Raw genomic sequence first — 15,276 nt, 5'->3', positions numbered from 1 at the left:
ACTGGTAGTTCTTGCATTCCTGCTCTGTTTGTCACATATTTATCTGGTAGAGTTAATTGTGTGTGCAGGACCCTGTGTGATGGGGTTCATTGTGTGAAGTATACAAGGTTTCATGTATGCAAAATCCTACTGTAGAGCAGGTAGTGGACTAGATATTTTGAAGGCTAAGATTTGGGTCTCCTTTAGGATGGTCACTCACATAGCTTCCATAAAGAAAAATGGGCCATGAGATGGAAGCTAGTTTTTTGTTTGTTTTTTGGCTAGTCTGGCTAGACTGCCCTATCCAAGGGCAGTCTTGATTATCTAGTATTGCCAGCAATACAGTGCTACCACGGGTTAAGAACTTAATTCGTTCTGGTGGTCCGTTCTTAACCTGAAACTTTTCTTAACCTGAGGTACCACTTTAGCTACTGGGGCCTCCTGCTGCTGCCGTGCTGCCGCCTCTCAATTTCTCATGCTGAAGCAAAGTTCTTAACCCGAGGTACTATTTCTGGGTTAGCAGAGTCTGTAACCTGAAGTGTCTGTAACCTGAGGTACCACTGTACTTGATTATTTTGGTGGTAGAAAATGGATTTCTTAAAAAGGTAAATAATGGATAATTTTATTGATTGATTGATTGATTGATTGATTGATTGATTGATTGATATACTACCCTTCTTTCTGAAGAAGCCCGTTAAGTTTGCATTATATCATGAAATTCAATATTAAAAGACTCTTAATGGGCAGCATTGTATGCTTGGTTTGATCAGTGGACACAACTAATGATCAAAGTACCTCTCCAGTTGTTGTTGGAAGCCAGCCAACTTGACCAATGGTTAGGGATGATATGAACTGAAGCCCAATAGCATCTGGAGGACCTCCGGTTCCCAATCCCTGCTCAGAATAAATCATTTCTTTTTTGTGTGTGAAGTTGAAGTAATCTTATGGGTAATTTTAGCGCAGTTTGAAAATGTAAATGGGAAAGATCTTCATGAGTCAACTCCCAAAAGAACGTCTCAGTGGTATTCAAAAATACGACTGCTAATTAAGATCCGGCAGAAGCATGGGGATTTTTATATCCTAATTCTTTTTCACTTGTTAATAAAATGAATTAATAACAACCAGTGGTAGAATTTGGATTTAATTTTTTCCCTATCATCCAATTTTAATTGTCTACTTCTCTCCTCATTCTCTCTTATTGTTAGGACCCGGCTTTCTCTTCTGCAATTCACGACAAGCTGCAGGTGCCCAACACCACCCGGAAGGCATGGAACGAAAGAGACAACCGGTGCGACGTGTGTGCCACTCACTTGAACCAGCTGAAGCAGGAAGCGATTCAGATGGTGCTGACCCTCGAACAGGCTGCCAACACTGAACATTGCGATGCTTCTCCTGGCTCCCCTCCTCCTCTCCCCAACATCCCCACCTTGGTGGGCTCGCGACATATGGGCAGCCTGCAGCCCAGGGACTGGGCCTACATGTCTGCTCCTTATGCTACATCCAATTATGCTGGCTTTCTGCCTAACAAACTCAGCGGGAAACAGAACAACATAGGGATCGTTAATGGGATAGAGAAGAAAAATGGTTCCTTGGGACATCAGGCAAAGGTCAGTGTACAGATGGCCACCAGCCCCAGCAATGGTAACATCCTGAATTCTGTGGCTATCCAGGCTCATCAGTACCTAGACGGCACCTGGTCCTTGTCGAGAACAAATGGCGTTACTCTGTATCCCTATCAAGTAAGTAGCGTTAGAAAGGACACCCCCCCCCCCAAATAATATCTCTAGAATACTTTGTGGATTTGAGTAATACATATTAAGAAGTTGTATCAACACAATCATATTATTGAAAAAGCCGTAATTTACCTCATTTGTAAAAACAGGAAGCCAGCCCCCTCCTCCCCAATCTCTCATAACATACAGCCGTATTTCTACAGCCTTTATCTCTGATAACCATCCTGTGGTTCAGAAAATTAACACTGCAAATCATGCCAAAGGACCATGTGCTTCAACAGGCCTACTTGTCCTGAAAAAGCCAGAACAGGGTATTGCTTTATGGCTGGAAGGTTAATAAACATGGACTGTTGAGACTCATTAATAATAGTATAGACGTCGAAAGTTCAGAGGCACTCTTCCGTATTAGAAATCCCGTTTGTAGCAGTAGTAATAATGAAGAGAAATCCTGGTTGTAATAATTATGGTGATGCAAATTGGAGGAACATGATTGTAGAAAAAGGCTCGTGTAAATAATAATCAGAGTAGGGGTTTCCAAGATGAATACCCTTGCATTTGCATGGTTGATAATGAAGTATAATCCTGCATGAGATACGTGGGCAATTTTATTGTGAGAAGATTCGTGAACTGCTGATGTCTTATTGGTGTTAAAAAAAAAAAAGATGGGTCACACTGTTCAAAATATCTGCAGAATCCATTAATTAGTGTCTAGATATGTTTGTTATGTATCTTTTGGAGAGTATGGTATAATTATAGGATCTATTATGTTGGGAAGGGAATGAAAATGCTGAAGCTATAAAGTAGATGTATTAATATAATGTAATAGTTAAACAGCCTCACCCTAAAGGTGTTCAGTGGTACAAAGTGCCAGGTAAATATGGATAGGTTTGCAGGCTTGCATGGTGGTATGCTTACCCCCTCCCCTCGGGCAGAACTCTTGACAGGAAGAAATGTAACATCCCTGCCATAGAAAGCTGTAGTTGTGAAATTTCAGCATGCCATGAAGCTGTTAAAAGCATGTTAGGAACTAAGCTGCCCCCAAAGGTGTTGATCCTATGCACATGTAATCATTTTTTGTACACTTTTTCTCCGTTCAAATGGTAACAGTGTGTCTGGGTAACTTTCAAGTTCCATAGCATAACACTGGGGAACCTTAACTATCCCCTCCCTGGCCACAGTCAACAACAGGACCTTTCCCCCTAATGATAATTGCTGTGGTGGTAGGGATTTTTGTGGAGATCATGGCTGACCGTCCTAATTAACCCCCCTCTCAGTATTAGCTTCCCCCACAAAAAAGAATGCTGATGTGCATTTAACAAAACATCACTAAGCCTAACCTGAGGCTTTTGTACCATTGTTGTTGTTGTTGTTGTTTGTTGTTGTTGTTGTTACTGTTACTACTATTATGCCACCCTGAATCCAAAGATCACAGGGCAATTTACAGTATAAAACCACAAAATACATTTGCTATACAAAATCATGCTACAGGCTACATCTGAGAAATGCTGAGCTAACGGGACCAGGAATAAAAAATAATCTCATTGGATAAAGAGCATTGCAGTTCCAGGAGTGGGTTCATTGCCCTCTGCATCATCGTTTGTCAGGCTGATGCCCAAGAACAAGAGCTGTAGCCCTGGCTAGACTTAATGGCTCCCCAACATGGGCATCTCCCCTTTGTAAATTAGCTTTCAGTTAGATAGTCTAGACAGCCTGCCAGAAATGGTTGACTGCTTTGAAGCCTGATCTTATTTTTCCTTCTGATTCTCTGCCTCTGAGATAAGAGGAAACCTTGGCATCATAATGGGATGCTGAACTTGGAGGCAGGCTTGCATATTGAGAAGGACACTTCTTGTCAGCAAGATGCAAAGGGGGTAGTTCAAGTTCATGGTAAATAGTTCCCAGCTGCCTATTTTTGAAGTGGCCCCAGTGGATGTGCCATTAGCAGCAGCTTCATCTGTATCAGTTAGCAGGTGATAAAATTCTGGTCCAGCCATTTGGCACCGTGTAGGGCAGTATGTGTGAAGAGGAAAGGATTAGCTGGGTAAACCCAGCCAGATGGGTGGGGTAGAAATGATAAATTATTATTATTATTATTATTATTATTATTATTATTATTATTATTTAAATATTGGACAGCTGTCCCGCTCTGGTCTGCAGTTGTTGGACTGTTGTTGTTGTTTAGTCGTTTAGTCGTGTCCGACTCTTCGTGACCCCATGGACCAGAGCACTCCAGGCACACCTGAATTGAACGCCTGCGAAGAGCCAGACTCTGGAGGCGAGCAGGAATGGGTTAGCCTGGCCCCCCTTCATCAAGAGTTCCCAGACTCGGAAAGCTCACAGACAGAGGGAGGGGAGGAGATAGATGGTATTGAGGGGGTTGCTATGCAAGAAGGAGAAAGGCAACATTTACAGGCTTCTTCATTTGATAGTGTGGTGGGGGAGTTAACCCACCTTCTCCCCAAACTAGAAGAGCTGAAAGGGTTAAAATGCAATGGAAGTACAGGAGAGGAAGGACTGGACTCTGGCATCCTTTGTGCTGTGAAAGGGGCGGAGACTCAGAGTGACCAACATGTAGCAATGGCAGCAGGCTCGGAGCCGCTCTCTGGATGTAAATTGTAAATAAACATACATAAAACTGCCAGAGACTCATTAATTCTTATCAGAGATTGCTTGCCTGCCTGAGATCATTACATCACCACAAACGCAAGAGAATTTGGCACAACTTGTTGTTGTTGTGAGAATGTTCTTGTTTAGTCGTGTCCGACTCTTAGTGACCCCATAGACCAGAGCATGCCAGGCACTCCTGTCTTCCACTGCCTCCCGCAGTTTGGTCAAACTCATGCTGGTAACTTCGAGAACACTATCCAACCATCTCGTCCTCTGTCGTCCCCTTCTCCTTGTGCCCTCCATCCTTCCCAACATCAGGGTCTTTTCCAGGGAGTCTTCTCTTCTCATGAGGTGGTCAAAGTATTGGAGCCTCAGCTTCAGGATTTGTCCTTCCAGTGAGCACTCAGGGCTGATTTCCTTAAGAATAGAGAGGTTTGATCTTCTTGCAGTCCATGGGACTCTCAAGAGTCTCCTCCAGCACCACACCTTGATCATTAGCTGAAAGTTGGTAGACTACAATTTCATTCACCTCTGACCCATTGGCCATGCCAGCTGGGTCTGATGTTTTCTTAGTTAGAGTGTGTTGATGATAGCATCAGGTTGCAGGTTCAATCCCCATATGGGACAGCTGCATATAGGGAGTTGGACAAGATAATACTTAGGGTCGCTTCTAACTCTATAATTCTATGATAGTCAAAAAGTCTTGGGGCACCATTTTGATTTGCCCTGCTCTAAATGTCTATCAGCGTACTCACAGTCGGTACCCCTGCTTCATGCAGGGTTCTCAGTTATATAGAAGACAAATGTGGTATGCAGGCACATCTATACACTTTCTAGTCGCACTTGTGACAGGGGTTTCACTATTTTTCAGCTTTAGTTATTTATCTGTAACTTGGATATAATTGTAATCAAATATGATCAAGAAGACAAAGATGCTAAAAGAATTTGCAGTTTCAGGATTCAGTGCATATAAATTAAAAAATTTATTCACTTTTATGTATTTGTCACTGAATTTACTGACAACCGTTCGTGCTAGAAAAACAAGGATCCTTTATATTGTCTCTTTAATATTCCTTTAATGAAATACACATATTGTTGCTGTTTCTAACATACTTAAACGGTAACTCCCAGTTTTTAATGTACCGTTTCCAGGAAAACAAAGGCTTATTGAAGTCAGTGGAAAAAAATCTTTTTACAGCCCTAAATCCCTGGAGTGTAAGGATGTGTTGCTAAACCCACACACCCAGTCCCCCCCTTCCCTGTTTCTTTTTGCAAATAAGTAGGAAGAACATCAGCAAAGGAATTATCATGACAGTTCTTTGCCACCCTAATATACTCAGTGCATGCAGAAACTTCCAGGACTTGCTATGTGTTTGTGAAGCAAAGTAGATTTATCGTAACAGCCTACTGGGGCCATTAAAGTACATTGCAGAGGTAGGATTATAAAAAAGGAATAAAACACAAACTGATGGCAGCTTCTTGCATGTATATTTAGGTACAGACACCCAAGCACAAAATACACATGTACTGTTGCATCAGTTGTGAAGGGCACATGTGGGTATTTGCAGTCCACAAGAAAGAGATGGACACTGGGTCTTGGCTACCACATTTATTTGAGGACCAATGCACAATTGGTAATTCAACAATTAGCATGGCAGGGAAGTAACAAGATCCCCTTGGCTGGATTCCATTAATTCTCTGTGCTTGCAGAACCAGCACAAGGTTTTGACTGGTGCAATGGTGCTCCCTCCTCTTCTCCTCTGTGCTCCCTGTGCCACTGCCCAAATAGTCTAGACAGGGAGGACAGGAAGGGTGAGGCGGGATGAGAGGGGAGGTCCTTCTATGATCAGAAGAGTGTGGCAATGAGTGGTTTTTGTCTTACCCCCACAAGTGACTTGCTTGGTTTTGCTGCCCTTCAGACAGTCCACTCATATGCTCCTGCAGCCTATGGTGAAGATTGTGGAAAAGCGGAAATCCTCACAGTGGTTTCCTCCCAGGGCTGCTAGGAGTGTAAACGGCATATGATTGTAAATCGCTTTGTAACTTAAGATGACTAGAAGTTAAAAATAGTAATATATAGCTACATTCTTCTGTTGATTGCCAGAATTTCATAAACCATTTCATCATCTTTCCCCCCAGGCTTTTTAGCGACTGCTGTACTTCTTAAGAAATTGTTCATATTTATGAAGCAAGTAAGGAGTGTGTGTTTTGTTTTTGTTTTTTGTAAATCATATATTAAAATTAGCTATAATGGTTTAAATAACATCTTTTGTGAACCTCGACAGTCTGACCACCATCACCCATGTGCTGGTAACCGCCAGGCTACTTCAGTGTGATGGTGCCCGTGAGGTTGGTTCAGAAGCTGCAGCTGGTGCAAAATGCAGTAGCTTGACTGCACAGTGGGGCAGGAGATTGCTAACACATTGCCCCACTGTTGTAACAACCGCACTGGCTGCCAAATAGCTACCAGCATAAGTTCAAGGTACAGTGGTGCCTCGCAAGACGAAATTAATCCGTTCCGCGAGTCTCTTTGTCTTGTGGTTTTTTCGTCTTGCGAAGCACGGCTATTAGCGGCTTAGCGGCTATTAGCGGCTTAGCGGCTATTAGTGGCTTAGCGGCTTAGCGGCTATTAACGGCTTAGTGGCTTTAAGAAAAAGGAAACAAACTCGCAAGAACTCGCAAGACATTTCGTCTTGCGAAGCAAGCCCATAAGGAAATTCGTCTTGCGAAGCACCTCAAAAAACGGAAAACTCTTTCGTCTAGTGAGTTTTTCACACTGTACTGGTTTTGGTGTCTAAAATCCTGTACTGTATGGGACCAGGACACCTGAAAGATCATCTTGCCCCTTATATACTCAAATGTTTACTGTGCTCTGAAGGTGAGACCCTCTTGCAGGTGCCATCTTATCCAGTGGTGCATTCCACACAAAGTAGGAATTGGGCTTTTAGGATGCCCTTTAGTATTAGATGGATGCTGTCTCCTGCTGTTTCAGCAACTACTGAAGACCTGCTTATTTCAACAAGTCTCTTAAGTTGATATCTTTCCCAGTCTGCATCTGTATTGGAATTGTTTTTCAGATGTTTCCCCAGACATTTTCATTATTTTATCACTTGTTGCTTTGCTGCTCTGGGCTCCTTTGAGAGGAAGTGAGGGATATTAATAAGTAAATAAATAGCTAGCTCCTCCAATTTGTTTTGGGGGGGGGAATTCCTCTTGGCAGACTACTAGTCTTTTTTAAAATAAAACATAAAATAAGTAATGAATAGCTTTGGTGGGGTCATAAGTCATCAGCTGACCTTACCATCAATTGAGTCATCAATTGAGCTTGTGTATTACAGTAATTGGCTAATTATATCTGAGTTTCAAACTAATAGTCCGGTTGTGTCCTTTTTTCTTTCTTTATACTATGAGGGGAAGTTGGATTCCATACTAATTGTATTATTTTATTTTTTTTCCAATCACTCTGGAGTGATTTGATCTCACATGACATTTTTATGCATGGCTTCATGACCCTGAAATCATTCGTTTTCCCTTCACTATACCAGACCAAACAAGGGAAGTGAGGGGAAAAGAGTATCCCAGCAACTGAAAAGAGCTAAGGAGGCTTATCCTGTGAGTATGAGAGCCCCATGACTCTGCTGTGATGGGAAGAAGCAATCTGTGAGCTCTTAAAAAAAAAAAAAGTGAGATAATCCTTTAATATAAGTGCATGACATGAGATCACAATTAGTAAGGATTTGGATTCTTGACTTTATCCAGTCTAGTTTGTTCTATAATATGAAACTGTCTCCTTCCTGTGAGACTATCTAGAATAATTTGGGCCAGGGAAAGCTGCTGCCAAGGGCAAGCAACTCTTAAAATTTAGCGAAGCCGTGTAGCTCTCCTGATGGAAAGTGGCCACCACATCATCCTGTAAAGAGCAATTCATTTTTTAAAGAATTTACCACAAGATGTTTGAAGCAGTCCCATTGCTACAACTTTGGATATATGCAGTACAGTTCACTTCATAAGTGGTTACAGAACTTTTGGTTAACTCTTCCCTCTTAATTAAATTATTTAATTCAAGTCTCTCAGAATGAAAAGGGAGATAATTGGGCCCTCAATAATTGAGGTATTTCCCCCCCTCATCTTTGTTTTCCTCTTGAGACAAGGACATATTGTTTAGGGATACACACACAAAGTGTTTCCAGAATAACCCAACTTACTGAGTAAAGAAAGAGAGCAAGAATACCTGAGGTGCTCTGACCATGCAGGCAAATGTGAAGATCTGCCAACTTCCACTTAAAATAACATTCGAGCATTGATTTCCCCGCATTGCATTTGTTGTGCTCAGTTTCAGCTTCCTTTCAGCTTCACTTATCTGATGAAGTAGACCCCTGTCCACAAAAGCATAATTAATGTGTAAGTCTTTTAACAGAAGAAAGTGGTTAACAAGAACAATCCAAATTATTTTGCTTTTTATTATACATTTAGGAATATCTGAATAAATGCAAAAATTGAAATACCACTGTGGTTTTATTTATTTTAGTTTAACTAAGGGGATGTTATAGTTTGACTACTACTGCTCAGTCTCGAACACCCCTTTCTTGAGTGAAGTGCTAGAGAGGGTGATGGTGTTTCAGCAGCAGACACTTTTTGGGGAAAGTAATTACCTGGGATCACACCTGTGTTTAGCATGGACAGAAGCTCTGTTGAATGAGAGCTGTCCAAAAGAATGTCCTTAGTAGGTTGTGTCCTGAATATCTCTCTTGATTTAAATATAAAGTTGATAGACATCTGTGCTTATTCATTTATTAACATTTTTATCTTGTCATTCAACAATAAAGGCCTCAAAGGTGGCTCCCAACTATAACTAAAATACAGAATCCCTATAGTGAGCTAATATGTAGCATAGTGAGTGATCTATGAAGTCTCTGGCTCACATTTTGCCTTTGCCACAAACTTATTCGGTAGCCTTGGGCAAGCGACTCTTTATAACCTCAGTGCTATATTATTTATTTCCATCCTTTTAGAAGGCAGGTTTGTAGTCTCTTCAGTGGCAGCCTCATTAAGAAGCTATCTTTGATTTTATCAAAATATAATTTCCTACATAATTTGTTTATACCTCTTCATAAACAATCATCAGACCACATATAGACCCCTTATCTTCAGCACTGACCATCGTTTTGTATTGGGCAATATACAATAATGTAATGTGTGAAACATCCTTTAGTCTGAGTAGGTCTAGTTCAGGGTTTCTGCCATAAACTGACTTTATGGAAGGTATGAATGACATGAATGAAGAATGTCATTTGACCAGCTGCTTCTAAACTTTATACCCGCACTGATTGTATTTTCCCAAAGAGCATATAGAGGTTACACATGGCCAGAGGTGATGAAGAATCACTCCAGGATAATGGAACGACATTAAATGCAACTATCTGCTATAAGACAGAATGAGATGGTGCATCACCTTTCACAGCCATCTCATGTAGCTGGTTATCCCCAGAAGAGTTCAAAGATTCAAGAACAGAGGCTAATGACCTGTCACCTTTGAAAGTGTTAGACTGCCGGTCATGCTTAAGGTCACTAGGAGTTCTCGGCTGAACATCTGTAACCTCGATTCATAAAGAGAAAGGGAGAGAGAGAGAGAGACAGGAAGAGAGAAAAGAAGAAGAAACCTCTGTTTTAATCATTCAAGTCTCCTCATGTAGATAAGCCTGCACTTTTAATAAATATTTTAAAAGAATACTAGGTGATCTACATTTGAAAGGAAAATAATAATCAAAAGAGTGACCTTTTCTAATGCAGGAAATACTGAATTTCTGAATATGCTCTAGCAAATTAAAGCTCTAGTATTCATGTAAATGTTTTATATTGAACAGCTTATCCTGTTCTTTTGCGCATACTGCATTCTGAATGCTTAATATTCAAAATTAATATATGAAGAGACTGAACTGTAGCAGACAGAATTTGTCTGCCAGATAGCCGGAGGTAACCAATATTTATGACTTCTAGAATATATGCATACACACACACACACACACACACACACACACACACACACAAACAAGGTAAGTGTAGGACGATTGACAAATTAAAGGGGAAAATAACCACCTTGCTTTTGATTGATTAAATTCATATTTTAGTACCTCAGTATATGAGGCAGCACAAGATAAATAATGAATTACTAGACTAGACTTGATAAGACTAGGCAAGAAAACACCAAAACCTTTATCATTTGGAAACCTTACTCATTTATCCTAGTACAGAAATCTAATCTGCTAATGTTTCAGCTCAGAGGTGCCAATGTGGGCCCCAGACTGTGGGTGCCCAGCGGCATGTGTGTGCAACTCAGTCTCCAGCTTCCACTGCCACTGCTCTTTGCCACCACTGTGGCTGGGCCTCTGCCATGGGGTCTCTGCAGCTGTGGACACAACGGGGGCAGATATGGATATGGTACTCTGCCACCCCACCCCTGCCACAGCTACCAGGCCAAGACCTCAGCTACGAGGCCTCCACTGAGGCCCACCACAGCTGCAGGTGCACCCTGGAAGCACGTCCGTGACAGGCCCAAACAGAGGACCTGCAGCGGAGGTGGAGGCCCTGGCCCAGTCACCACTGTGGCGCCAGAGAGCCAGCAAAGGTAAGGCCGCTGGCAGCCCGCGAGGCTGAGCAGTGTGCGCATGATGTAACTGCCAGAAACCCACAGTAGAAATCTTGTGGGTGCCTAGGCGCCCAGGGCCCCCCCAAAGATGGTGCCAGTGCTTTAGCTGATTTCCATGTTGGACTGACCAGGTAGCATAAATAATAAGAGGCTGGTGCTATTGTAAGGCTCGTTACTCCAACACCTGTAAACCTCTGGCAAGGTTAGCTCTTTCATTGGGGAGAGTGAGACAGACAGCTCAGGCAGCTGCTGCTGGAGAATGCCAGTGAGATGTTGGAGGACAGTTTTGTGGACTCTAGCAAGCCTCCTGCCCTTGTGTACCATGGATGACATTGTCTTGTCTCTAGCGTTGAAGTATGATTTAGCTGCCCGTCCATTCAGGCTCTGTAAATGGATTTATTTATTTTTGCTGAGGGGGTGGGATCTTTTTTCCCCCTGAGGTGGCCCTGACATCTGAGAAACTATGGAGGTTTAAACAACTTTCTGTCCCATTTATGGCTAGGTGATTCCCAGTACCATAATGTGGTGTTTCTGTGCACTCTGGCTTCCATCATAATGAGGGCCACAACCCCATAGTCGCCTTTGATTGGACTTAACCATCCAGGGGTCCTTTACCTTTACCTAATGTGCTAGACAGACTTAATCTAAAGCCAAACCAATGTCTTCAGTCATAGCAACCCTCCCCCCCAAAAAAAAACCCTTGTTTAAAATAAAACTTGAATGCAGGTCATAGAGTTCAAAGAAAGCACTTTCCCTATATTATGGGCATCCAGATAATGCTATAGAAAACTGCATAAACATACTTCAGAATCTGCTGTAGTAGGCGATGGAATGAATTTGTTCTGTTTGGTCCTATTCAGAGTGTGTCATGAAAATATTATTGGTAGTGTTCCTACAGTAGTGTATCTTAACCAAGACTGTGCTGCAGCATATTTGCCAGATTCAAATTTCAGAAAAACTGCAGGCACAAAATAGAATTATGATATTTAAGAAGTGATATCAGTCACCTTTTAAATTACCTATGCGCCCCCTAGGCTTGTGCATTTTGGGGGAGGTAAGGAGGTAAGGTAAGATAGCCCTGTTTAGGGAAGCTTTTAATGTTTAATAGATTATTGTATTTTAATATTCTGTTGAAAGCCGCCCAGAGTGGCTGGTGAAACCTAGCCAGATGGGTAGGGTATAAATAATAAATTATTATATTATTATATAAGGGTAAGATGCAGCTGTCCTTATCCACGAACCCCTTCCCATGAATAAAAGTAGGCTTTACAGTGGTACCTCGGGTTACATACGCTTCAGGTTACACACTCCGCTAACCCAGAAATAGTGCTTCAGGTTAAGAACTTTGCTTCAGGATAAGAACAGAAATCGTGCTCTGGTGGCGTGGCAGTAGCGGGAGGCCCCATTAGCTAAAGTGGTGCTTCAGGTTAAGAACAGTTTCAGGTTAAGAATGGACCTCCGGAACGAATTAAGTACTTAACCTGAGGTACCACTGTATATGTGAATGGGATGAATGTGTAACGTGGCTCCTTCTCTCATATCTGTTTGACCCTAGTCATTAACCAGAGAAGAAGCAACTGCATGAGTTTGCTTTCTCTCCCTTTTGGAAAGGATTCTGCTCTAACCACTCGTTGCTATTAGGTTATGGAAGCAAAGGGGAAGAATACTCTGGCACCTCCACCAGCAAAGCAGCTGCCGCTGTCCAGGCAATAATAACCCCAAGGGAAAATCAGCTTCGCCACAGCAGGATGCCATTTCCTACTGATACCTCCCCACATCATTCTGGCATTGTCAAATTGTTCTCCCTCCTCACTTTTCTGTATCCTCTTCTCCATTTGTCCACCTTGGCTTTTTTGCTTGTTTGTCTATAAGCCCAAGTCTCTCTCTGTGTGTTTTAAACTGATGTGAGTTTGAAAAGTGAGATAAAATATATTAAACTGAAATTAATAGATTGGAAGTGCTGGATTAAGATCTGTTTCAGTTTTCTGATAATCAAGAGGATTTTCATTCAGATATATACCTAGGAAGCCATTCAGACCAACAAAGCTATTTGCCTTGGCTGAGCAGCATGGCCAGTTAAAAGCCTACAGCTTAAAATGCAGCTTTCCATATCCAGACTTCTTCCTCTGAATGTCACTGATGAACATTTGAAAGGGCTATAGTTTATTTGCTTAATCCAATGATGATTTTGGGGTGGGATTAGATGTTAAACCAGGGGATTAAGTTGTTGTTCTCATATAAAGAAGGTCTCTGGGATTTTTTTCCAAGGTGGGGAAAGGGCCTTTGTTACCTGCTGTCTTACCTGGTGACCTTGTCAGTTACCACAGGTGCCTACACCCTGGGTAATAATAATCCTAAATGCCTTGAAGCAATGTTAGCGGCTGAGGCTTAACTGAAGCTCTTGATTATCTCCCGAGAATTGTATTGCACTTCGGAGGCTTTAAACATTGGCAGAGACCAGCTCATCTGTACCAAGTTTGTACTGGAAAGAAAAGTCAGCAGTAGGAGACACCTGGCCAGTTAGCAGGTAGTAATTAGGGTACCAGAGAAAGAAGAGCGTAAAAAAAGGCTTGGTGAAGTGGTGGATTTAGCGATGAATAAAACTCTCAGCAGAGAAACAAAAACCTGTGACCTTAATACTACCCACTACTAATACCAGCTAATGTGGAATGTGTCCATAGCTTTTCTAGTCCGAAGAAGAGTTTCTGTTTATTTATAGAGGATGAGCTTGCTCCTATAGTGCTGTGTATTTTTGTCGCAATTCATGTGTTGACTCAAACGAAGGTACATTCATTCCCCCCAATGATACAAACAGGTATGTACCTCTGGTTTCACAAACTCAGCCATTACCCTTCTATGTTCTGGCTGATTTTTGACTATAGAATGCCCTCCCTATGGAGGCTTGCCTGCCACCTGCTCTGGTGTCATCTAGGCTACCTGGTAACTTTTGATTTTACCAGGCCTTTTAATTGGGTCTGTTTGTAGAGTTTAGATTTGGTGCTTTCTTTAGATTTGCTGCATTTGGTATGCTGTTTGTATGCCTTTTAATTTATTTGGTACTTCTGTTGTTGTTGGTGGTGGTAAGCCACTCTTGGAATCTGTTTGAAGAGTAAGGTATAAATCCCCATAAAATATAAGTAAATAAAAATGAATAATGTTCCCATATACTTTTTCATCTCATACTCATGTCCAGTGCTTCACATGGGATGTATTCTGAATGTGTTTGCCCTTGGCTAGAATAAACACACTTGACAAATTTAAGTGATGGTGACCTTTTCCATTTTGTTTCACCACCATTTAATCTGTATTTTGTCAATGTGTGTGCCTTTCACTATATGTTCCTGAGGTTTTTGGATGTCCCTATTCTTATCCAGACCAAGGAGGATGTTCCCTGATTGTCCACACGTTATTTTGCTGTTCTGAATCTGCTAGTTGAAGTACAGTCGTACCTTGGAAGTCAAATGGAATCTGTTCTGGAAGTCCGTTTGACTTCCAAAATGTTCAGAAACCAAATCACTGCTTCTGATTGGTGGCAAGAAGCTTCTGCAGCCAATCAGAAGCTGCAGAAGCCACATCAGACATTTGGGTTCCAAAAGAATGTTCACAAACCAGAACAATCACTTCCAGGTTCGCGGCGTTCAGGAGCCAAACTGTCCTCATTCCAGGGCGTCCAGGATCCAAGGTACGACTGTACCCTCAACACAAAACAGGTATTTCTAATGCAATCTGCATTCCTACAATGAGAATATAGCCCACAATATACAATTTACACTGAACTATCTTTCATGCTCATCAAGAAATTTACTGTGCAAGTAAACACTTAAATTAAATTGTTGCAGGAATGAACTAAAGTTGAAGTCAGTGCCACTTCTGCAATTAATACGAATTAGATCCGATTAGTAGAATTTAGTCATTGCCTCGTTTCTTTGCCATCAAATCTAGATTGTCCTGGAATGTTTTTAATTACATCTATTGTAAATCTGTTCCATATTCCCAGTTGGCCAATTAATTTAATCTTCTTGTTTGTTCATGGAAATATATAAGAGTATCAGTTCAGGAGAAATACATGGGTATGAAAAGACTCTAAGAACAGCTTTCAAACACTGCTTTTCTTAGGAACAGACATAAATGCAAATTACTACCCTCCAGATTTATTTTGTACAGTGACTTGCAGCACTCCAGTGACTGGAAATTGCATATACCCCATAATCAAATTATAAGTAGGAACGGAAAATATTTATGAAACAAAATGCATGAAGTGTAATGGTTGATGATGTTACTTGTGTGTAAGCGATTAACATGTATGGTTTA

General features: G+C 41.5%; 1 protein-coding gene across 5 annotated transcripts in view; it reads left to right on the top strand.

The window, feature by feature from the left end:
- KIF26B (kinesin family member 26B) overlaps positions 1 to 15,276 on the top strand; it is a 290,029-nt gene that overhangs the window by 94,413 nt on the left and 180,340 nt on the right. For 4 of the 5 annotated variants that reach the window (XM_079969423.1, XM_079969426.1, XM_079969425.1 and 1 more), the window contains one exon: positions 1,185 to 1,718. In XM_079969423.1, the coding sequence (XP_079825549.1) occupies positions 1,185 to 1,718 (534 nt within the window). The remainder of the gene's footprint in view (positions 1 to 1,184; positions 1,719 to 15,276) is intronic. The other variant, XM_079969424.1, reaches the window with a different exon arrangement.

Source organism: Podarcis cretensis (assembly GCF_951804945.1).
Source record: "Podarcis cretensis genome assembly, chromosome: 3".
Lineage (NCBI taxonomy): Eukaryota > Metazoa > Chordata > Lepidosauria > Squamata > Lacertidae > Podarcis > Podarcis cretensis.
Note: the sequence above shows the minus strand (reverse complement) of the source record. Positions and strands in the feature narration are given on the sequence as shown.